Source organism: Centruroides sculpturatus, unplaced genomic scaffold (assembly GCF_000671375.1).
Source record: "Centruroides sculpturatus isolate CEXI.00-Female unplaced genomic scaffold, Cexi_2.0 scaffold175, whole genome shotgun sequence".
Taxonomy (NCBI): domain Eukaryota; kingdom Metazoa; phylum Arthropoda; class Arachnida; order Scorpiones; family Buthidae; genus Centruroides; species Centruroides sculpturatus.
The window spans coordinates 277,561-302,059 of NW_019384486.1; the positions used below are offsets into that span (position 1 = coordinate 277,561).

Genomic DNA, 24,499 nt, shown 5'->3' on the forward strand with positions numbered 1-24,499 from the left:
CAAAAAAATATACGTATTTTGGAAATGTTGAGTCGAATTAGTCTAGAATCGATTAATTTTATGAAAGAAAACCTTTCAAACAGCCGTAGTCCGTAAACTATGATTCCTACAAAATTGATTCATAAAGAACGGAACGTATCTACCGTCTTATAGGGGGATCTACTGTATATATATATATAGGTAAGAATCTAGTGTTGCCTGAGTATAAAAGATATATATATATATATATTTTAATAATTTTATCCAATTGAATATCATCAGAGCACAATATATATAAGATATTTAATATTATTTAATTATTACTTTAACATTATTACCATTGAATTTATCATTTAAAATCATTCGGTTCTATCCAGCGAAAACAAAACATTTCAAAATGATACACGTTTCTCTACTGACGAACGTGTTGCCAACTTTACACGACAATAAAATTAAATAAATTAATATTTTATTTCTCAAAAAGATTTAAATTCAAATAACATTTTCCTTAATTATTTATAAAACATATTAAGAGATAAACAATAATAAATTACGAAATCATTTTAAGGATATAATAAAATTTTGACGGTCGAATGGCCGAGCGGTTAAAGTGGAAATTTACCGATTTGAATATTCGGGATGGTCAATCTCGGATATGTCGGCATCCTCCCTCACTACCTGGCCACTTTATTATGAATATGGCCGCATCCACAATAGGCTTGAGAAAAAGCTGTCTTAAAGCTCACAGAGCAAATAAAGTTAATGAAAGATATATCGGGCATCGTTCTTTACCGAACAGCCATCCCTATGTCGGGACTGACTGAATCCAAGACGAATGAATATAATTGAATACTTTAATAGTTTGTTTAGACAAGTCATTAACTTTATAGGTCAGATTTAAAATAAAGATTATTCTAAAATTAATGCAAGATTTAAATTTCGCGCCATTTTTCTCCCATTGGGTTGGAAATGCCATATGAAGTGGCATCTTGTAGTAAACACATTATGCTTAATTAATATGAAGCAATGGAGGAGCACGTAATGATTATCAAAACTTATTATTACAAATACGGGAAAAGTTTTTCTGCGATTTTGCGCAAATGATTGTGTGGAATTTTAGGTCGGAAAAACAAGCCACATGAAATTCAAGAATTGTGCAAAAAATAATTAATGCATGCTCAACGAATGAGATCTTAGTGTTTGTTTTAAAACTCTTTCCGCCCTGTGGGCACTAAGAAACCTCTTTTAGCAAACCCATTATGGGGCCGGCCAAGCCCACAATGGAGTCGACATGTAGAAAACTGCCTGTCTATGTCAACTTGTTTGGTCAGTGTCGTAACTAGGCAGGTGCAACAGGTGCACCCGCACAGGGCCCATTTGGAAGAGGGTCCCAAAATGCACGTGTTTGTTTTATTATTTTCCCAAACCTAATTAATTAAGGGGCCTAAATGCAAGTTCTTGCATTCCTGTGCCCTTAATTAGGGCACAGGAATGGCTAGTTACGGCACTGTGTTTGGTTGACATAACTGTGCGAGTAGACTTTGTGTTTAGTTGCTTTTTAGGCTAATTTATACGAGTAATATTTTATACGTTTACAAGATTTTAAAATGAAATCTCGTGAAAGATGGTACAGTAGAGACTCGATTATCCGACCCAATTGGGGACTGGGGTTGGTCGGATAATTGAAAAGTCGGATAACCGAAAAGTATGAAAAAATCCATTATTAGTGTAGTATATTATTATATCCCATGTAATTAGTATATTAGTATATCGCTATTAACCTACTTCGCGTTGAATTTTCATCGATGTTAAGCCTAACAAAAATTTTTTAAAATAATAATCGTCGCTATTGTATCGTTAAAAATTAGAAAATTAAGCCTCGTTTAAATACTGGCTCCCTTTCATGGTCGAATGAGTGTTGCCAGCTAAAACACGTAAAAATAATATTAAAGTAGCCAAGACATAGCCAAATATTGTAGCGCCACATCACTAGCGGACATTTGAAATTTGCCGACTAGGACTTAACCGAGGTGTCGGTTAATCGGGGGTCGGATAATCGAGGCTCTACTGTATTACACACAAATTTAACTTTGTACTAGCGTGTTTCACTCGTTAGTGTTTTTAGTGACAAAAAATTACACAACTCTTTGCTGAAATGTTTACTTGTTTATTATCGTTTGAAATATTACATATCTGACTTGTATATCAACTGTCGAACGTGTGTTGTCGTGGCCAAAACAAAGTAAAACGCGTATAAAAACAAAATTATTTTTACAAATATTAAAAGCGTTGCAAGGTGCAAGAATCGAATCTCAAAAATTCAAAATAATAAAACTAATAAAGATTTATATGAAAAAAATTTCAAAATTTATTGTTGAAAGATTAACATTAACGTGTAAAATAATACTCGTATAAATTGGCTTATAGAGAAACTAAAAGCAAAGTCTACTTGCACAGCCATGTCAACATGTAGACAGGCAGATTTATACATGTCCGCTCAAATTGATAAAGATTTTCACATCACATGCCTATTATAGACAGTAAATGAAAAATATATTGTATTTAATGTAAGGTGGACCTTTTCAGGTTTTAATACGTCATAATTAGAACTCTGTAATGCCACGAATCTTATTGTCTGTCGCTAACTGGATTGCATCATTTCCATGATTTTATTAAACCAATATTCGTAACATCAAATATTTAAGAGATCAAAAGTTGAAAAACTTACGCTCGAAGCCAAAATGGTTAATAAATAATGTTTGCACCATAAGATTATATTATTAAAACAATTTTATACTATTATTATAAAACGACAAAGCACTTAATTTCGAAAATGGAAATGAGTTTTATAAAAATAAAATTGAGAATATTAATGAAGATTTTACTCGTTAAGTCCGATCCCTCTCGAGATATAATATATAATAGTTAACAGGTGAAAAGTAAGTGCAAAGTAGTCGGGTGATAGTCTGTTACGTCGTATCACGTGATAACGGATTGACCAATAATATGTAAATTAAAGTTTTAAAAACGGTCTATTATTTTATAATTATTCGACATTTTTAAATAAATATAAGTTTTAATTTCAGTTTCGGTATAAAAGCCAGAATTTTAATTATTATTTTATTATTTTTAGTTTTAATTAACTGGGTACCTGATATGAATATTATAATATATAATATTATATTAATAAATTTTTGTTTTTTAATTTAACTTAAGCATATTTAAACACGAATTCTTTTTTTTGCCATTTATATTACGTGAATATCAATTAACGCGGTTTTTATTAATTGATTAAATGCGGTTAGTTTATCTGTTTTTACTTTCCCGGCTGTTAACAGAGGGAAAGTATGGCGATCGATCAAAAAATGTCCCCCAAGAATTTTACAGTTTTCTATTCAGGGCCCTTGAACGTCCAGAAATGTAAAAAAAAAAAAAAAAAAATCGGGGGTTTCTGTACGTACGGATGTTAGTGTGCGCGTGTGAGGCACAATTTCGTTCACCCTCTTTGAAGCTTAAGAACTCTCGTGTTTTTTGTCGAAAATTTCTGAAATTTTACAAGATTTGTGTATTAAAATGGAGGATTGATGCTATTAAATTTTAATGGTTACAAGTCAAGAAGTGGAGAGATAAAGGGGGACGTGTGTATTTTCGGTAAGATTGGACCTAATGACGATTTTACTCGTTATTAACATTTCCAATATTTTATAAAATCCATCCCTACCCTCAAAATTAACTTTTTTGCCATTTTATAATAATTAAAAATATAAACATTTTCTTACTAAAATGTCATAACAGATGGCGCCACCAAATGTCGCGGATTTTTACTTACGTATCGTACATACGTTTGTACTTAAAATTGTGTGTTGCGAAGTTCAATTTCACAGAAAAGTTTTCTATGTGTATTCTTGCTTATAGTTCTGAGTTTGTATTAAACAAATATATGATCGAAATCGAAATAAATAAACATTTTAAAATAAAATACACTTTAATCGTATTTAACTCGGCAAATAAATAATGTTCTTAAAGAGAAAACAAAATTTAAATTTCACAAAAACACAATAAACATTTTCAATTTATTCGTTTTCGGATGAGAAAAATTATGTCAACACACTCCTACTGCGGCGTTAAGAGCGGTGACTTTTGCATTTGAAAAAAACCTGTTAATTTAATTACATATAAAATATATTTTAAAATTAACAGGGTGTTAATGTTCAAGGTCGACATAAGGACCGAAAATTTTGGAATGTAAATAGAGAGTTTACCGTACTTTGTATGGTGAATTCGAGACAATCAAAAACAAATTAATATTTTGAATAATTAGGTAGCATAATGCTCAATAAAAAGAAAAACAAAATAGCAATAAAATGATGTTTTCTGATTGCAACTATTATTTCCCCAAAAGAATTTTGGCAAGGGAGAAAGATTTCGGTGTCCCATTTTCTTCATATTTTTCAGTTTATGATGATCCTAGCACGGAGAGACCTGCCACCGAATCCAGGCAAGCAGCCAGGAATTATACACGAATAATCTATTCCGGATAGGTCAAACACTTCCCTCGATACCTGGTCTCCCCTTTTATTTTATTTCAACGTTCAATTTAGTTTTTTCTTTATATTTTTCAGACATTTTCGTTTTAATATGATTTTTGTACCGCTCAATTACCGATAATATGGTACAACTGTTTAGAAAAAATTAAAATTATTTTTGAAACAATAAATGTAATTATAATTTTACTGTTATTTTTATTCTATTTTTTAAAAAATGATTATACGTGAATATTTTCTGACAACGTATAAAACAAGATAGATAAGGAAATAAGGATTATAAGCACTAGTATTTACAATTCGTATTGTATTTACATAAACTGAAATTGAGTTTATGTAATGCATTTACATTACATAAACTCAAGTTGTGTTTACTTGAAGTATTGCATTCCTTGTAAGGTTCCACACTAAACATGATTGCGACCATTAAATACGTTTTAAGAAAACATCTCACACACAATTCACTTTCTACCTCCATCTTTCTTTTGAAACAATTTAATAATTTTCCACTTTATTCCAATTGATGTGTTAATATTTTCCCTATTAAAAACTGTACCGTACAGCTCCAAGATTTGCGAAAGATATAGTCCACTATTAACTATACATAAAAACTTATTTGGCATAAAGAGTAGCTTTCATAAATATCTTTATAATATAATAAAACATTGGAGAGCTGGCTAATAATTTATTGAACTTTTTCTCAGTGGCGTGCCCTCCTGAAAGCTGTGGAAGAGCCGCTTCCCTTATACTTTCTAAAATATAAATACATATTGCGCGATTATTTCCATATTTTAATATACTTTGAATTACTTAAAATTAATATTTATATTTAACCGCATTATGTATTTTATTACAAATTTTTAAACATGTGAAAAACAGTAATAAGATTGCTATTTTATATTCGAATATAAATTTGTATGTGCATATTCCCAATGAAAGCGCCGTATTGTCGAATACTGGATAGCTTCCAGGAGAAAATATTTCAATGGTGTGATACGCACCAAAATACTGTATCGTATAATTTCGTCCATTAGTCACTGGTAGGGAGATATACGTAAGAATATTATACGTATGAAATTCAATTATAGATAATTGATTTCAGATAAAAAAAAGTTATTTATCTTTACATATTCTATTAAAGTTTGACAGATTTAATATTAAAACTTGTTTTCGAATGCTATACAATTTTTCAAAATGTGGTTCAAAGTCAACATTATGATAGTAATTTGACAAATATACGAGTTTTATTGTAGAACTAGTTCAATAAATTATGAGCCAGCCGTCCGGTGTTTTATTATATTATCAATACAAAGATATTTATGAAAGTTACTTTTTATGCCAAATGAGTTCTCATGTAAATAGTGGACTATATCTTTCACAAATCTTGGAGCTGTACGGTACAGTTTTTAATAGAGAAACTACTAAATACATCTTGAAATTAAATTTAATTTCACACTTTGCGTTGAAATAAAGTGGAAAATTATTAAATTGTTTCAAAAGAAAGATGGAGGTAGAAACTGAATTGTGTGTAAGATGTTTTCTTAAACCGTGTTTAATGATCGCAATCATGCTTGGTATGGAACCTTACAAGGAATGCAACTGCGAAGGTTCAAGTAAATACAACTTTGTCATTAGGATGTTGAAAGCCTTCTATTTCGATTTAATCGAATTTATTTCTTGGCTATTTTTCTTTTTACTCGTTAGTTTTACCATCCCGGAACTGGACTACCACCCTCCTTGTGTTGGTATATGGAATGTTATTGAAGGTGATTCTTCTATTCTTAAGTTAACACTTATTGTTGCTGCATTTATACACGCCATAACAAACAGTGCGATGAAGAGAAACAAAGTGGAACCCACGATTAAATTCTGGCGTATTAGTTTTTCGGATGAAATGCAAATGTATAACGTTTTACAAGTAATATGGCTATGTAATATCTTCTTTTTGTGTAGCTCTATAAGTATATCGCAAATTATGATCATTTATTTATTTTATTCCTCGTATCAAAAAGGATTTTCTTCGGTTTATGAAGGATTGTTTTGCAGCATAATGGCAGGAACCTCTTGCTCATATATACTTGGAGGGTTATTGTATCTTTCGACGCTAGTTTTCAGTGCTTTTTATATATCAAGAATTGCATTTTTGAATTTATCGAAACATCTTTCGTTATTAAATATTAATGATATAAATTTATATGACAAAATTGAATCAATAATGATTACCCATGACGAACTCTGGACATATAGTCGAGATTGGAACAATACTTATAATACTATTCTGATGATCGATTACTTCTGCTTGATGTTGCTTACTTCTGTAATATTTTATAGTTTAATATTTATAGAAATGAGCCCATTTACGACGTACATTTACTTTAATGTCACCTATTGTTTAATTTATGTATGTTGTGCCTTTGCATTTTTACTTTCGCTCCTTACTGCTGCTGTAAGTAATTCTGACTATTTCGTTTTATTTGTAATTCCTGTGTAATGTTTTTTCTTTATTTTTTAGATGCAGAACGGATTTCAAGACATTCGGAGATTTGCGATTTGTCATTTAGAACTTGAACAGAAATTGAGAGTGAGTATATTTACTTAGTTTTTAGTGAATTACAATTCGAAGCATCTGTAGTATCTTCGATTAATAATAATACACACGGAACATTAACGCAAATATTTATTAAACAGATCCTGAATTTCATGAAAAGATTTGGAAAGGCTTCGTTATTATTTTCAGCAGAAGATTACTTCAACGTAACCAAAAAATTTCCTATTAAGGTAAAATTAGAAATAATAAATTTAATATCGAAAATTTATCTTTCGAAAAGTCGTGACGTTTGAGTAGTTTTTAAATCTGTCAGTGTGATAAAAAAAATTTTGTTATAGTTTTGCAAATTTTAATTAATTAATTAATTACATTTCTAAATTCGATACGATATTATTTTATTGCCTTAACACTAGTTACCTGATATTTAATTCAAAATTAAAGTCTCGCTTCTATTGAAAGGTGTTTTGATTTTTCACAACAGAAATTACATTTAGCGTTGGAAAGAAAATTTTTTCGTTAATCCAATTAATTGGTAGTCTTTAACACGTAGTTTTTAACACGCGAAAAAGTCCATACATAGTGTTTGCTTGTGTTTTTGGCTTATTTAATATGATTTCGCCTAGCTGACCATCAGAAACTTCTAGTTTAATATAACAATTTCTGTATGTACCAATTTAAGTTCTTTGACTGTTTTAGAATAATGTCCCATGTTAATTATGCCTAAATTTTAAAATTAAATTAATGTAAAAACTAGCATGAATTAATTTTAAAGCGATAAAGTTCTAAAATGCTTTGTTACTTATACTCCAGCAGTAACAAACATGGAAGAAATACTGACACCTTTATTGTGTCACTAAAATCGAATACAACACTCTTAACGAAATTGTATAAAGAAAGATTCTAGAGTTACATTTCAAATTTAATTCTACACATTTTCTGATAAAAGAAATAAACCAGTATTCTCGTTATATATTTATATAAATACTCATAACTTCTGTACTGTATTTATTTACAGATGGCAAGCTCACTTCATTCGATATTTTCCAGTCTCACGAACTTGAGGAGCGTGGAACAGAAAACAAAATGTATCGAAGGTGATTCAGAAAAAATTCGGAATCTGTTTTTAAATTAAACTCAGCATAGAAATCGCATACACAGCACAATTTATAATAAAATAGGTATAGTAGTATTAGGTATTATGTAAAACCATTTAATAAATTAGTTTTCTTTTTTGTCAAAGTCATGTTTAATTAAACCATATACAAATGTATTAAAATTAACAATAAAATTGTTTCGTACACCAATTTCTTAAGGGATGATACAGATACAAAGAACACTGCCCGATTGTCGTATAAAGCAAGGTTATTTTAACATCGCACAGCTTACAGTATAAAATTTAAATGCCCAAACTAAAACCACACCACAATAACGATGTAATTTAATAACTGATTATGTACTTTACACAGAATATTTGATCAATATTCAATGCTATTATACATATGTTAGGATTTTTTTTATAATGCTTTAAAATTAATTTAACATTCAAATAAATAGTTTTGTTTAAAATAAACTTTAATCATTATTTAATTCAATATTTGTATCTGTATTTTTACCAAGGATTTATTATTCCACTCTCACCAAAATGAAAATGGATTATTAAAATAAATTGTAAATACTAATCCTTATTTCCTTATCTATCTTGTTTTATACGTTGTCAGAAAATATTCACGTATAATCTTTGTGTGTTTTAAAAATAGAATAAAAATAACAATAAAATTGTAATTACATTTATTGTTTCAAAAATAACTTTAATTTTTTCTAAACAGTTGTACCATATTACCGGTAATTGAGCGGTACAAAAATCATATTAAAACGAAAATGTCTGAAAAATATAAAGAAAAAACTAAATTGAACGTTGAAATAAAATAAAAGGGGAAACCAGGTATCGAGGGAAGTGTTTGACCTATCCGGAATAGATTATTCGTGTATAATTCCTGGCTGCTTGCCTGGATTCGGTGGCAGGTCTCTCCCCGTGCTAGGATCATCATAAACTGAAAATATGAAGAAAATGGGACACCGAAAACTTTTCTCCTTGCCTTTTTGGGGAAATAATAGTTGCAATCAGAAAACATCATTTTATTGCTATTTTGTTTTTCTTGTTATTGAGCATTACGCTACCTAATTACTGTATTCAAAATATTAATTTGTTTTTGATTGTCTCGAATTCACCATACAAAGTACGGTAAACTCTCGATTTACATTCCAAAATTTTCGGTCCTTATGTCGTCCTTGAACATTAACACCCTGTTAATTTTAAAATATATTTTATATGTAATTAAATTAACAGGTTTTTTTCAAATGCAAAAGTCACCGCTCTTAACGCCGCAGTGGGAGTGTGTTGACATAATTTTCCTCATCCGAAAACGAATAAATTGAAAATGTTTATTGTGTTTTTGTGAAATTTAAATTTTGTTTTCTCTTTAAGAACATTATTTATTTGCCGAGTTAAATACAGTACAATTAAAGTGTATTTTATTTTTAAATGTTTATTTATTTCGATTTCGATCATATATTTGTTTAATACAAACTCAGAACTATAAGCAAGAATACACATAGAAAACTTTTCTGTGAAATTTAACTTCGCAACACATAATTTTAAGTACAAACGTATGTACGATACGTAAGTAAAAATCCGCGACATTTGGTGGCGCCATCTGTTATGACATTTTAGTAAGAAAATGTTTATATTTTTAATTATTATAAAATGGCAAAAAAGTTAATTTTGAGGGTAGGGATGGATTTTATAAAATATTGGAAATGTTAATAACGAGTAAAATCGTCATTAGGTCCAATCTTACCGAAAATACACACCTTTATCTCTTAAAACGAAAACCCTTTATCTCTCCACTTCTTGACCTGTAACCATTAAAATTTAATAGCATCAATCCTCCATTTTAATACACAAATCTTGTAAAATTTCAGAAATTTTCGACAAAAAACACGATAGTTCGTAAGCAAAGAGGGTGAACAAAATAGTGCCCCAGACGTACAGTACACTCACACACCCACACTAACATCCATACATACAGAAAAACCTTCCCCGAATTTTTTCTTGTATTTTTGGGCGTTTCAAGGTTTCCCGAATCGAAAACTGTAAAATTCTTGGGGTCATTTTTTTATCGATCGCCATACTTACCTTCTGTTAACTGCCGGGAAAGTAAAAACAGATAAACTAACCGCATTTAAACAATTAATAAAAACCACATTAGTTGACATTCACGTAATATAAATGGCATCGAAAAATTCGTGTTTAACTTGCCATTAAACCTGATTTACTTTGCTTTAATTGTAGATATTTAGGTCTATTTTCATTAAATTTTTTTATATTTNTTAACGCCGCAGTAGGAGTGTGTTGACATAATTTTTCTCATCCGAAAACGAATAAATTGAAAATGTTTATTGTGTTTTTGTGAAATTTAAATTTTGTTTTCTCTTTAAGAACATTATTTATTTGCCGAGTTAAATACGATTAAAGTGTATTTTATTTTAAAATGTTTATTTATTTCGATTTCGATCATATATTTGTTTAATACAAACTCAGAACTATAAGCAAGAATACACATAGAAAACTTTTCTGTGAAATTGAACTTCGCAACACACAATTTTAAGTACAAACGTATGTACGATACGTAAGTAAAAATCCGCGACATTTGGTGGCGCCATCTGTTATGACATTTTAGTAAGAAAATGTTTATATTTTTAATTATTATAAAATGGCAAAAAAGTTAATTTTGAGGGTAGGGATGGATTTTATAAAATATTGGAAATGTTAATAACGAGTAAAATCGTCATTAGGTCCAATCTTACCGAAAATACACACCTTTATCTCTTAAAACGAAAACCCTTTATCTCCCCACTTCTTGACTTGTAACCATTAAAATTTAATAGCATCAATCCTCCATTTTAATACACAAATCTTGTAAAATTTCAGAAATTTTCGACAAAAAACACGATAGTTCGTAAGCAAAGAGGGTGAACAAAATAGTGCCCCAGACGTACAGTACACTCACACACCCACACTAACATCCATACATACAGAAAAACCTTCCCCGAATTTTTTCTTGTATTTTTGGGCGTTTCAAGGTTTCCCGAATCGAAAACTGTAAAATTCTTGGGGTCATTTTTTTATCGATCGCCATACTTACCTTCTGTTAACTGCCGGGAAAGTAAAAACAGATAAACTAACCGCATTTAAACAATTAATAAAAACCACATTAGTTGACATTCACGTAATATAAATGGCATCGAAAAATTCGTGTTTAACTTGCCATTAAACCTGATTTACTTTGCTTTAATTGTAGATATTTAGGTCTATTTTCATTAAATTTTTTTATATTTGTAAAATTTTCATAAATTAGGAAAAGTAAGAATAAATATTTATAATTAAAATATCTAAATTATTGTTTAAGATTTCTAACTTTAGTTTTTTTCCCTCATGATATAAGTTACTGCTTTGATTAAAAGACTGGAAACAAAATAACAATTCTTTTGAAAACAGTAAGATAAGCTCTAAATGTCTTGACGAGTCCAAGAGAGATGCCTAATTGTCTTGAATACAGTATATATCACAGTACAGAATACAGTACAGAAGTTTATATGAGATCTTAACCAGAGAAAAAAAAAAAAAAATAGAGAAATGCGAGAATCTTTGGTAAAAACATTTATAGAAAGTGAAAAAGAAAAGTCTACACATTGGTCAGTTATTACTAAATCTAATTATGTAATGTTTCTTAATATATCAGATTATATTTGGTTCTATTCCTTAATTCTGTTTTGAATGACAGAAGTTAATATATTCATGTGTTTTTTTATCTGAATGAATTTATACGACATTGAGAAATATGTTTTTCCAATGCATATTAATAATATAAATATTTTAAATGAGTAAATGAAATTCGGTGAGATGATGACATTTAATTAATAAGACTATTATTGCTACTAATTGCAAGGATGAGAATTTCTTTGATGCCATAATAAATTTATAAAGTTCTGTAAATCACAGAACTGTAATAAAATAAATTCATTCATTTTGATGATAAACACAACATTTTACTTTAATTATAAAATAGGAATGGTATTTTATTCAGAAAGAACAGCTTCTAGTGTTTATGATTGGAAGTATTACTTCCATATACAGTATAAAGATGACGTACTGTACAGTACATATCCTATTAGTAAAAGATATTACATTTATTGAATTACATTCCTTTATTAAAAGTATAATTTTGGGTTTGGAAAGAGTGGGTGTTTTAATTAATTGATGATAATTCAATCAACCACATAGCAATATCTCTATTAAAATTTCAGATTGTATATTCACATTCCAGGAATAGTTTGAGACCTCCTCTCCTTATTTCTGATCCAATTAATTTACTAAAATTTATTAGAAATAATTGATTAAACCAAAAACTTCTGAAAAATATGTCTTTTCTCATTTAAAAAAATTACACATGGCAATGGAAAAACTTCTGAAATCGGAACCTNAAAAAAAAATCGGGGGTTTCTGTACGTACGGATGTTAGTGTGCGCGTGTGAGGCACAATTTCGTTCACCCTCTTTGAAGCTTAAGAACTCTCGTGTTTTTTGTCGAAAATTTCTGAAATTTTACAAGATTTGTGTATTAAAATGGAGGATTGATGCTATTAAATTTTAATGGTTACAAGTCAAGAAGTGGAGAGATAAAGGGGGACGTGTGTATTTTCGGTAAGATTGGACCTAATGACGATTTTACTCGTTATTAACATTTCCAATATTTTATAAAATCCATCCCTACCCTCAAAATTAACTTTTTTGCCATTTTATAATAATTAAAAATATAAACATTTTCTTACTAAAATGTCATAACAGATGGCGCCACCAAATGTCGCGGATTTTTACTTACGTATCGTACATACGTTTGTACTTAAAATTGTGTGTTGCGAAGTTCAATTTCACAGAAAAGTTTTCTATGTGTATTCTTGCTTATAGTTCTGAGTTTGTATTAAACAAATATATGATCGAAATCGAAATAAATAAACATTTTAAAATAAAATACACTTTAATCGTATTTAACTCGGCAAATAAATAATGTTCTTAAAGAGAAAACAAAATTTAAATTTCACAAAAACACAATAAACATTTTCAATTTATTCGTTTTCGGATGAGAAAAATTATGTCAACACACTCCCACTGCGGCGTTAAGAGCGGTGACTTTTGCATTTGAAAAAAACCTGTTAATTTAATTACATATAAAATATATTTTAAAATTAACAGGGTGTTAATGTTCAAGGACGACATAAGGACCGAAAATTTTGGAATGTAAATAGAGAGTTTACCGTACTTTGTATGGTGAATTCGAGACAATCAAAAACAAATTAATATTTTGAATACAGTAATTAGGTAGCATAATGCTCAATAAAAAGAAAAACAAAATAGCAATAAAATGATGTTTTCTGATTGCAACTATTATTTCCCCAAAAGAATTTTGGCAAGGGAGAAAGATTTCGGTGTCCCATTTTCTTCATATTTTTCAGTTTATGATGATCCTAGCACGGAGAGACCTGCCACCGAATCCAGGCAAGCAGCCAGGAATTATACACGAATAATCTATTCCGGATAGGTCAAACACTTCCCTCGATACCTGGTCTCCCCTTTTATTTTATTTCAACGTTCAATTTAGTTTTTTCTTTATATTTTTCAGACATTTTCGTTTTAATATGATTTTTGTACCGCTCAATTACCGGTAATATGGTACAACTGTTTAGAAAAAATTAAAGTTATTTTTGAAACAATAAATGTAATTACAATTTTATTGTTATTTTTATTCTATTTTTAAAACACACAAAGATTATACGTGAATATTTTCTGACAACGTATAAAACAAGATAGATAAGGAAATAAGGATTAGTATTTACAATTTATTTTAATAATCCATTTTCATTTTGGTGAGAGTGGAATAATAAATCCTTGGTAAAAATACAGATACAAATATTGAATTAAATAATGATTAAAGTTTATTTTAAACAAAACTATTTATTTGAATGTTAAATTAATTTTAAAGCATTATAAAAAAAATCCTAACATATGTATAATAGCATTGAATATTGATCAAATATTCTGTGTAAAGTACATAATCAGTTATTAAATTACATCGTTATTGTGGTGTGGTTTTAGTTTGGGCATTTAAATTTTATACTGTAAGCTGTGCGATGTTAAAATAACCTTGCTTTATACGACAATCGGGCAGTGTTCTTTGTATCTGTATCATCCCTTAAGAAATTGGTGTACGAAACAATTTTATTGTTAATTTTAATACATTTGTATATGGTTTAATTAAACATGACTTTGACAAAAAAGAAAACTAATTTATTAAATGGTTTTACATAATACCTAATACTACTATACCTATTTTATTATAAATTGTGCTGTGTATGCGATTTCTATGCTGAGTTTAATTTAAAAACAGATTCCGAATTTTTTCTGAATCACCTTCGATACATTTTGTTTTCTGTTCCACGCTCCTCAAGTTCGTGAGACTGGAAAATATCGAATGAAGTGAGCTTGCCATCTGTAAATAAATACAGTACAGAAGTTATGAGTATTTACAGTCGACCCCCGTATAAGATCATTGATTATTCCGTTTTATATTAATTCCATGTTGTACGAGTCACTTAGATTTTACAAATACGTGTACCGGGCTGTGAACGGCTCACGTATTTGTAAAATTTAAGTGACTTGTACAACATGGAATTAATATAAAACGGAATAATCAATGATCTTATACGGGGGTTGACTGTATATAAATATATAACGAGAATACTGGTTTATTTCTTTTATCAGAAAATGTGTAGAATTAAATTTGAAATGTAACTCTAGAATCTTTCTTTATACAATTTCGTTAAGAGTGTTGTATTCGATTTTAGTGACACAATAAAGGTGTCAGTATTTCTTCCATGTTTGTTACTGCTGGAGTATAAGTAACAAAGCATTTTAGAACTTTATCGCTTTAAAATTAATTCATGCTAGTTTTTACATTAATTTAATTTTAAAATTTAGGCATAATTAACATGGGACATTATTCTAAAACAGTCAAAGAACTTAAATTGGTACATACAGAAATTGTTATATTAAACTAGAAGTTTCTGATGGTCAGCTAGGCGAAATCATATTAAATAAGCCAAAAACACAAGCAAACACTATGTATGGACTTTTTCGCGTGTTAAAAACTACGTGTTAAAGACTACCAATTAATTGGATTAACGAAAAAATTTTCTTTCCAACGCTAAATGTAATTTCTGTTGTGAAAAATCAAAACACCTTTCAATAGAAGCGAGACTTTAATTTTGAATTAAATATCAGGTAACTAGTGTTAAGGCAATAAAATAATATCGTATCGAATTTAGAAATGTAATTAATTAATTAATTAAAATTTGCAAAACTATAACAAAATTTTTTTTATCACACTGACAGATTTAAAAACTACTCAAACGTCACGACTTTTCGAAAGATAAATTTTCGATATTAAATTTATTATTTCTAATTTTACCTTAATAGGAAATTTTTTGGTTACGTTGAAGTAATCTTCTGCTGAAAATAATAACGAAGCCTTTCCAAATCTTTTCATGAAATTCAGGATCTGTTTAATAAATATTTGCGTTAATGTTCCGTGTGTATTATTATTAATCGAAGATACTACAGATGCTTCGAATTGTAATTCACTAAAAACTAAGTAAATATACTCACTCTCAATTTCTGTTCAAGTTCTAAATGACAAATCGCAAATCTCCGAATGTCTTGAAATCCGTTCTGCATCTAAAAAATAAAGAAAAAACATTACACAGGAATTACAAATAAAACGAAATAGTCAGAATTACTTACAGCAGCAGTAAGGAGCGAAAGTAAAAATGCAAAGGCACAACATACATAAATTAAACAATAGGTGACATTAAAGTAAATGTACGTCGTAAATGGGCTCATTTCTATAAATATTAAACTATAAAATATTACAGAAGTAAGCAACATCAAGCAGAAGTAATCGATCATCAGAATAGTATTATAAGTATTGTTCCAATCTCGACTATATGTCCAGAGTTCGTCATGGGTAATCATTATTGATTCAATTTTGTCATATAAATTTATATCATTAATATTTAATAACGAAAGATGTTTCGATAAATTCAAAAATGCAATTCTTGATATATAAAAAGCACTGAAAACTAGCGTCGAAAGATACAATAACCCTCCAAGTATATATGAGCAAGAGGTTCCTGCCATTATGCTGCAAAACAATCCTTCATAAACCGAAGAAAATCCTTTTTGATACGAGGAATAAAATAAATAAATGATCATAATTTGCGATATACTTATAGAGCTACACAAAAAGAAGATATTACATAGCCATATTACTTGTAAAACGTTATACATTTGCATTTCATCCGAAAAACTAATACGCCAGAATTTAATCGTGGGTTCCACTTTGTTTCTCTTCATCGCACTGTTTGTTATGGCGTGTATAAATGCAGCAACAATAAGTGTTAACTTAAGAATAGAAGAATCACCTTCAATAACATTCCATATACCAACACAAGGAGGGTGGTAGTCCAGTTCCGGGATGGTAAAACTAACGAGTAAAAAGAAAAATAGCCAAGAAATAAATTCGATTAAATCGAAATAGAAGGCTTTCAACATCCTAATGACAAAGTTGTATTTACTTGAACCTTCGCAGTTGCATTCCTTGTAAGGTTCCATACCAAGCATGATTGCGATCATTAAACACGGTTTAAGAAAACATCTTACACACAATTCAGTTTCTACCTCCATCTTTCTTTTGAAACAATTTAATAATTTTCCACTTTATTTCAACGCAAAGTGTGAAATTAAATTTAATTTCAAGATGTATTTAGTAGTTTCTCTATTAAAAACTGTACCGTACAGCTCCAAGATTTGTGAAAGATATAGTCCACTATTTACATGAGAACTCATTTGGCATAAAAAGTAACTTTCATAAATATCTTTGTATTGATAATATAATAAAACACCGGACGGCTGGCTCATAATTTATTGAACTAGTTCTACAATAAAACTCGTATATTTGTCAAATTACTATCATAATGTTGACTTTGAACCACATTTTGAAAAATTGTATAGCATTCGAAAACAAGTTTTAATATTAAATCTGTCAAACTTTAATAGAATATGTAAAGATAAATAACTTTTTTTTATCTGAAATCAATTATCTATAATTGAATTTCATACGTATAATATTCTTACGTATATCTCCCTACCAGTGACTAATGGACGAAATTATACGATACAGTATTTTGGTGCGTATCACACCATTGAAATATTTTCTCCTGGAAGCTATCCAGTATTCGACAATACGGCGCTTTCATTGGGAATATGCACATACAAATTTATATTCGAATATAAAATAGCAATCTTATTACTGTTTTTCACATGTTTAAAAATTTGTAATAAAATACATAATGCGGTTAAATATAAATATTAATTTTAAGTAATTCAAAGTATATTAAAATATGGAAATAATCGCGCAATATGTATTTATATTTTAGAAAGTATAAGGGAAGCGGCTCTTCCACAGCTTTCAGGAGGGCACGCCACTGAGAAAAAGTTCAATAAATTATTAGCCAGCTCTCCAATGTTTTATTATATTATAAAGATATTTATGAAAGCTACTCTTTATGCCAAATAAGTTTTTATGTATAGTTAATAGTGGACTATATCTTTCGCAAATCTTGGAGCTGTACGGTACAGTTTTTAATAGGGAAAATATTAACACATCAATTGGAATAAAGTGGAAAATTATTAAATTGTTTCAAAAGAAAGATGGAGGTAGAAAGTGAATTGTGTGTGAGATGTTTTCTTAAAACGTATTTAATGGTCGCAATCATGTTTAGTGTGGAACCTTACAAGGAATGCAATACTTCAAGTAAACACAACTTGAGTTTATGTAATGTAAATGCATTACATAAACTCAATTTCAGTTTATGTAAATACAATACGAATTGTAAATACTAGTGCTTATAATCCTTATTTCCTTATCTATCTTGTTTTATACGTTGTCAGAAAATATTCACGTATAATCATTTTTTAAAAAATAGAATAAAAATAACAGTAAAATTATAATTACATTTATTGTTTCAAAAATAATTTTAATTTTTTCTAAACAGTTGTACCATATTATCGGTAATTGAGCGGTACAAAAATCATATTAAAACGAAAATGTCTGAAAAATATAAAGAAAAAACTAAATTGAACGTTGAAATAAAATAAAAGGGGAGACCAGGTATCGAGGGAAGTGTTTGACCTATCCGGAATAGATTATTCGTGTATAATTCCTGGCTGCTTGCCTGGATTCGGTGGCAGGTCTCTCCGTGCTAGGATCATCATAAACTGAAAAATATGAAGAAAATGGGACACCGAAATCTTTCTCCCTTGCCAAAATTCTTTTGGGGAAATAATAGTTGCAATCAGAAAACATCATTTTATTGCTATTTTGTTTTTCTTTTTATTGAGCATTATGCTACCTAATTATTCAAAATATTAATTTGTTTTTGATTGTCTCGAATTCACCATACAAAGTACGGTAAACTCTCTATTTACATTCCAAAATTTTCGGTCCTTATGTCGACCTTGAACATTAACACCCTGTTAATTTTAAAATATATTTTATATGTAATTAAATTAACAGGTTTTTTTCAAATGCAAAAGTCACCGCTCTTAACGCCGCAGTAGGAGTGTGTTGACATAATTTTTCTCATCCGAAAACGAATAAATTGAAAATGTTTATTGTGTTTTTGTGAAATTTAAATTTTGTTTTCTCTTTAAGAACATTATTTATTTGCCGAGTTAAATACGATTAAAGTGTATTTTATTTTAAAATGTTTATTTATTTCGATTTCGATCATATATTTGTTTAATACAAACTCAGAACTATAAGCAAGAATACACATAGAAAACTTTTCTGTGAAATTGAACTTCGCAACACACAATTTTAAGTACAAACGTATGTACGATACGTAAGTAAAAATCCGCGACATTTGGTGGCGCCATCTGTTATGACATTTTAGTAAGAAAATGTTTATATTTTTAATTATTATAAAATGGCAAAAAAGTTAATTTTGAGGGTAGGGATGGATTTTATAAAATATTGGAAATGTTAATAACGAGTAAAATCGTCATTAGGTCCAATCTTACCGAAAATACACACCTTTATCTCTTAAAACGAAAACCCTTTATCTCCCCACTTCTTGACTTGTAACCATTAAAATTTAATAGCATCAATCCTCCATTTTAATACACAAATCTTGTAAAATTTCAGAAATTTTCGACAAAAAACACGATAGTTCGTAAGCAAAGAGGGTGAACAAAATAGTGCCCCAGACGTACAGTACACTCACACACCCACACTAACATCCATACATACAGAAAAACCTTCCCCGAATTTTTTCTTGTATTTTTGGGCGTTTCAAGGTTTCCCGAATCGAAAACTGTAAAATTCTTGGGGTCATTTTTTTATCGATCGCCATACTTACCTTCTGTTAACTGCCGGGAAAGTAAAAACAGATAAACTAACCGCATTTAAACAATTAATAAAAACCACATTAGTTGACATTCACGTAATATAAATGGCATCGAAAAATTCGTGTTTAACTTGCCATTAAACCTGATTTACTTTGCTTTAATTGTAGATATTTAGGTCTATTTTCATTAAATTTTTTTATATTTGTAAAATTTTCATAAATTAGGAAAAGTAAGAATAAATATTTATAATTAAAATATCTAAATTATTGTTTAAGATTTCTAACTTTAGTTTTTTTCCCTCATGATATAAGTTACTGCTTTGATTAAAAGACTGGAAACAAAATAACAATTCTTTTGAAAACAGTAAGATAAGCTCTAAATGTCTTGACGAGTCCAAGAGAGATGCCTAATTGTCTTGAATACAGTATATATCACAGTACAGAATACAGTACAGAAGTTTATATGAGATCTTAACCAGAGAAAAAAAAAAAAAAATAGAGAAATGCGAGAATCTTTGGTAAAAACATTTATAGAAAGTGAAAAAGAAAAGTCTACACATTGGTCAGTTATTACTAAATCTAATTATGTAATGTTTCTTAATATATCAGATTATATTTGGTTCTATTCCTTAATTCTGTTTTGAATGACAGAAGTTAATATATTCATGTGTTTTTTTATCTGAATGAATTTATACGACATTGAGAAATATGTTTTTCCAATGCATATTAATAATATAAATATTTTAAATGAGTAAATGAAATTCGGTGAGATGATGACATTTAATTAATAAGACTATTATTGCTACTAATTGCAAGGATGAGAATTTCTTTGATGCCATAATAAATTTATAAAGTTCTGTAAATCACAGAACTGTAATAAAATAAATTCATTCATTTTGATGATAAACACAACATTTTACTTTAATTATAAAATAGGAATGGTATTTTATTCAGAAAGAACAGCTTCTAGTGTTTATGATTGGAAGTATTACTTCCATATACAGTATAAAGATGACGTACTGTACAGTACATATCCTATTAGTAAAAGATATTACATTTATTGAATTACATTCCTTTATTAAAAGTATAATTTTGGGTTTGGAAAGAGTGGGTGTTTTAATTAATTGATGATAATTCAATCAACCACATAGCAATATCTCTATTAAAATTTCAGATTGTATATTCACATTCCAGGAATAGTTTGAGACCTCCTCTCCTTATTTCTGATCCAATTAATTTACTAAAATTTATTAGAAATAATTGATTAAACCAAAAACTTCTGAAAAATATGTCTTTTCTCATTTAAAAAAATTACACATGGCAATGGAAAAACTTCTGAAATCGGAACCTTTTCTTCATTGAAGCAGGCGCCGGTTAAGGAGTGAGCTGAACGTAATTTTACTGACAATCCCTGTATTGATAGCAAATTAGAATATCAAAACATATTTGCCATCAACAATGGGAGTGAGAGATTAAATTCTATACCCTTGTTATCTATTGAAAATGTCGTTGCGTAGAAAATGGACGTTAACGAATGAATAAAAGCTTTCGCAGAAATTATAACTGATAAAATTAAAAGGAATTTAAAATCAATCATTTTCATGTGTTTTTTTATCTGAATGAATAAAAATTAAAGTAGAAATATTGAAGTTAGGAAATTGCTAATAATTTGGAAACCAAGGAAAGATACTTAATGGATTGCAATTTTCAAATTGTAGACCTATAAATTCCCACAGACGTTCGACTGTCTGCCTGTCTTTCTTTAATCTCCAGAACGGAGTTATATTGATGAAAATCGAGACCAGATATGGAAATCTCGATTTCCTATATACGAACTTCCGGTCTAAACCGGAAGTAACGTGATTTTTTACTTTAAAATTAAAAATTGTAACCAGGCATTGAGATGATGTATTAATTTGCAAATAAGTAATTGCTCGTATTTACGTATTTAGAAAGTATGTAAGTATAAAAAAAAACTTATCGTGTAGTCTGCCCTGAGCTCGAAATTATCTTGGTCGGGGCTTGATTGAAACAACTCTGTAATTGTAAATTTGGCACTTTAACAACATAAAATTCATGACTTCTAGACTTATTCTGCAAATATAAAAGAAGCTAATGAATAATATTTGTTCATTGCCCCATGCAACTTCGTCGTTTGTTGACCAAAACAAGAAATATTACTTGTTTTCAAGGTCAAGCCCAATTGCAACTGGTGTTACCTTATGGAAGCGCAGGTTCGACGTTAAATCAGTTTGATGCTTCTTGCATAATGTATTATGTCCTTTTTACTTTTCTGTTATACGTCACTCTTTCCGGATCGACTCCATAGAGAAAGACGTACTCTACTCGCGGTTTATACACAGAAGCGATGAAAGGTCCGGATCGTTCTAGAAACGTCACGCGTTGCGCCATCTGTCGGTAATTTTTTTGGTAGTTACGTTTCTATAGCAACGAAGAGTAGAGTCGGTTCTCGAAACTTCCGTCATTTATGCCGTTTATTTAGAAAGAAAAACATTCTGTTTATTGACTCGCAACTCGTTTGACAAACTATTATTTAAATTACCGATGCATGATTAAAAAGATTGGTGGCGGGGTGTTTAAAACATATTTAATGCGCAGAAGATTGTACAGAAAAATATCTCAACCGGTGTCTTTAGTTACGCCATTGGGATGTCCATTTAAATAATACGCGACGTAATACATAGAAATATTTTACGATTTCGTGACGTAGCATTAATGTTTCCGGCATTAAATTCAGATAAACGATACGAATGGGGATCTGATTTGCCCGATCGAACGGCGCTTGGTTAATTAAAGAAGCGCGATTCGGTCTGACAAAGGCGTAAAAGTTGGCGTTTTGCGTGGACGAAAGGAATTTCTGCAAAGTTATAAACGAGTTAACAATGATCGAAGGCGTTTTCGTTTCGAAAATTGAACGGCTTATGGCGTGTGACACTCGTTTCTCTTCTGGTCACGTTTCTGCCATTTCCAAATACTTTTTACCGCGTACGAATCGCGTTCGTGATATTTCTCGAACTGTATTTTCAAATTGTTTCTTTATAAATTGCAATACTTTGAAAAAACACACAAATTATGTAATTTTTAAATTATTGAATAACGTCTATACAATATTAATTAAACATCGTTTTATTATTTTTCTAAAGTATTATTTATTTAGAATAAACTGAATAATAATACTTTTATGACTAAATTTATCGATAAACCGAGCATTATCGTCGCGCGTCGACCTAGAAAGCGCTAGAACTTTCTAGCAACGCATCGACGTCATTTTTATCGACGACGTCACGCGTCACAACAAACGCTCTGTTGCTCATGCGCACACTTGCCAGAATGTTCGAGAACTTTCCGCTCTCCTTTAAATACCAGTGACGGCGAGGTCGATCCAAATCTCGTCTGTGACGAAACGAGGTTAGAGCGAAAATGGCCGGATTGCTGTTACCCGCTTTACTAGGCGACGCGTGGGATTATCCACGACGATTATTCGATCAACACTTCGCTTTAGGACTGACTGACGACGATTTCTTCCCTCCCAGGTTGTATCGTGGTTACGTCATACGGCCCCGACGTCAGACCAGTCGTCAAGATTCTACTTCCGGCGTGTCGGAGGTCGTCAACGCCAAAGACCGGTTCCAAGTCATGACCGACGTCAGTCACTTTTCTCCGGAGGACATAACTGTCAAAACCGTGGACAATTGCGTGGTGATACACGGCAAGCACGAGGAGAAAGTGGATCAACACGGGTTCGTGGCCAGGGAGTTCACCCGGAGATACGTCCTTCCTAAGGAGGTTGACCCGGAGCAGGTGACCTCGTCGCTGAGTGCCGATGGAGTGTTGACGGTGGAAGCTCCCAAGAAGTGTGAAGAATTGCCTTCTAACGAGAGAATTGTCTCTATAACCGTACAGAAGGCTCCCGCAGTGACGGAGACTGAGAAAATGGAAGACGGTACCAAAGAATAATTTGTCCTCGTTTATTGTAAAATTCCTTAATTTATTGTGTTATTAGCCTATAGTAGGCCTCCTAAGTTGTATATTACGTCGTTATTTTCTACGTTATTTCAGTTTAATAAAAAGCGTTAATTAATTAATTGGAACTCTTGTGTGTCATTTAATTTTGCTATAATTGCGTTTTGATATCAAACTTTGTCGATTTCTGTCGAAAACTCTTAAGTACGAAGTGAAATTAGTGCTAAATAACGATAAATAAAATATTCTAATCAGCATTGTTTCGGTAATTTTAGCACTAGAGAAATTATTAACCTTTTTCTATCGGATCTATGAAGAATTCGATAGTTGTAATGCCTTATAACACGAAAATCAACACGGATATTCAGGAGCGTTGAAATGCTAAATGTGGAAGAGTGGAACAAGTCAGTTTACAATAATAATTTGTATGATTTTTATTTGAAAAAGATTGTAGTTGGAAAAAGTACATTATATATACTGTATATAACACGTCGTGAAATGGAAATAATAATAAATTATTTGGGAATGTTTTTCTGTATTATGAATGTTAGTGTATATGGGGACACCATTCGTTCACCCGCTTTAAAGCTTAATAAAGCCTGTGTCTTTTCTTGAAAATTTTTCAAGGTTTGCATGGAGGTTTGTGTATTAGGGGAATCGATGCTATTAAATTTTGGTGGTTAAAGGTCGACGGGCCGAGGAAATATGGGAGTTCGTGTGCCGTATCTCGAGTGGGATAAGACTTAATAAAGATTTTACTTGTAATTAACATTTACATTTTTTATTTATTTATAGAACTCGTCTTTACCCTCAAGTATAAGCTTTTTGCCGTTTTATATATTAATTATATAAAAATTCAGTAC

The 24,499-nt window shown here is 30.1% G+C and overlaps 4 protein-coding genes across 9 annotated transcripts in view; 2 read left to right on the top strand and 2 right to left on the bottom strand.

Annotated features, from left to right (window-relative positions):
- LOC111621596 (zinc finger CCHC domain-containing protein 7-like) overlaps positions 1 to 421 on the bottom strand; it is a 44,942-nt gene extending 44,521 nt beyond the window's left edge. For 3 of the 6 annotated variants that reach the window (XM_023363782.1, XM_023363783.1, XM_023363781.1), the window contains exon 1: positions 318 to 394. The gene's annotated coding sequence lies outside the window, so the exon portion shown is untranslated. Of the gene's footprint in view, positions 1 to 317 lie in introns of all 6 variants that reach the window. The other 3 variants (XM_023363778.1, XM_023363775.1, XM_023363774.1) reach the window with 2 other exon arrangements.
- A 5,669-nt stretch (positions 422 to 6,090) lies between these two features.
- On the top strand, positions 6,091 to 8,234 carry LOC111621580. Its single transcript, XM_023363761.1, has 5 exons — positions 6,091 to 6,136; positions 6,869 to 6,969; positions 7,036 to 7,104; positions 7,212 to 7,301; positions 8,087 to 8,234. Exons 1-5 carry the CDS (start codon positions 6,091 to 6,093, stop codon positions 8,201 to 8,203), a joined length of 423 nt encoding a protein of 140 aa, XP_023219529.1. The 3' UTR covers positions 8,204 to 8,234.
- A 6,310-nt stretch (positions 8,235 to 14,544) lies between these two features.
- Positions 14,545 to 16,866, bottom strand: LOC111621581. The gene is made up of 5 exons (XM_023363762.1): positions 16,821 to 16,866; positions 15,988 to 16,088; positions 15,853 to 15,921; positions 15,656 to 15,745; positions 14,545 to 14,677 (listed from the first exon to the last, which is right to left on the bottom strand). Exons 1-5 carry the CDS (start codon positions 16,864 to 16,866, stop codon positions 14,561 to 14,563), a joined length of 423 nt encoding a protein of 140 aa, XP_023219530.1. The 3' UTR covers positions 14,545 to 14,560.
- Positions 16,867 to 22,960: 6,094 nt separating this feature from the next.
- Positions 22,961 to 23,758, top strand: LOC111621572 (alpha-crystallin A chain-like). Its single transcript, XM_023363754.1, has one exon. The coding sequence runs from the start codon at positions 23,094 to 23,096 to the stop codon at positions 23,628 to 23,630; it is 537 nt and encodes a 178-aa protein (XP_023219522.1). The 5' UTR covers positions 22,961 to 23,093; the 3' UTR covers positions 23,631 to 23,758.
- The last annotated feature ends 741 nt before the right edge of the window (positions 23,759 to 24,499 follow it).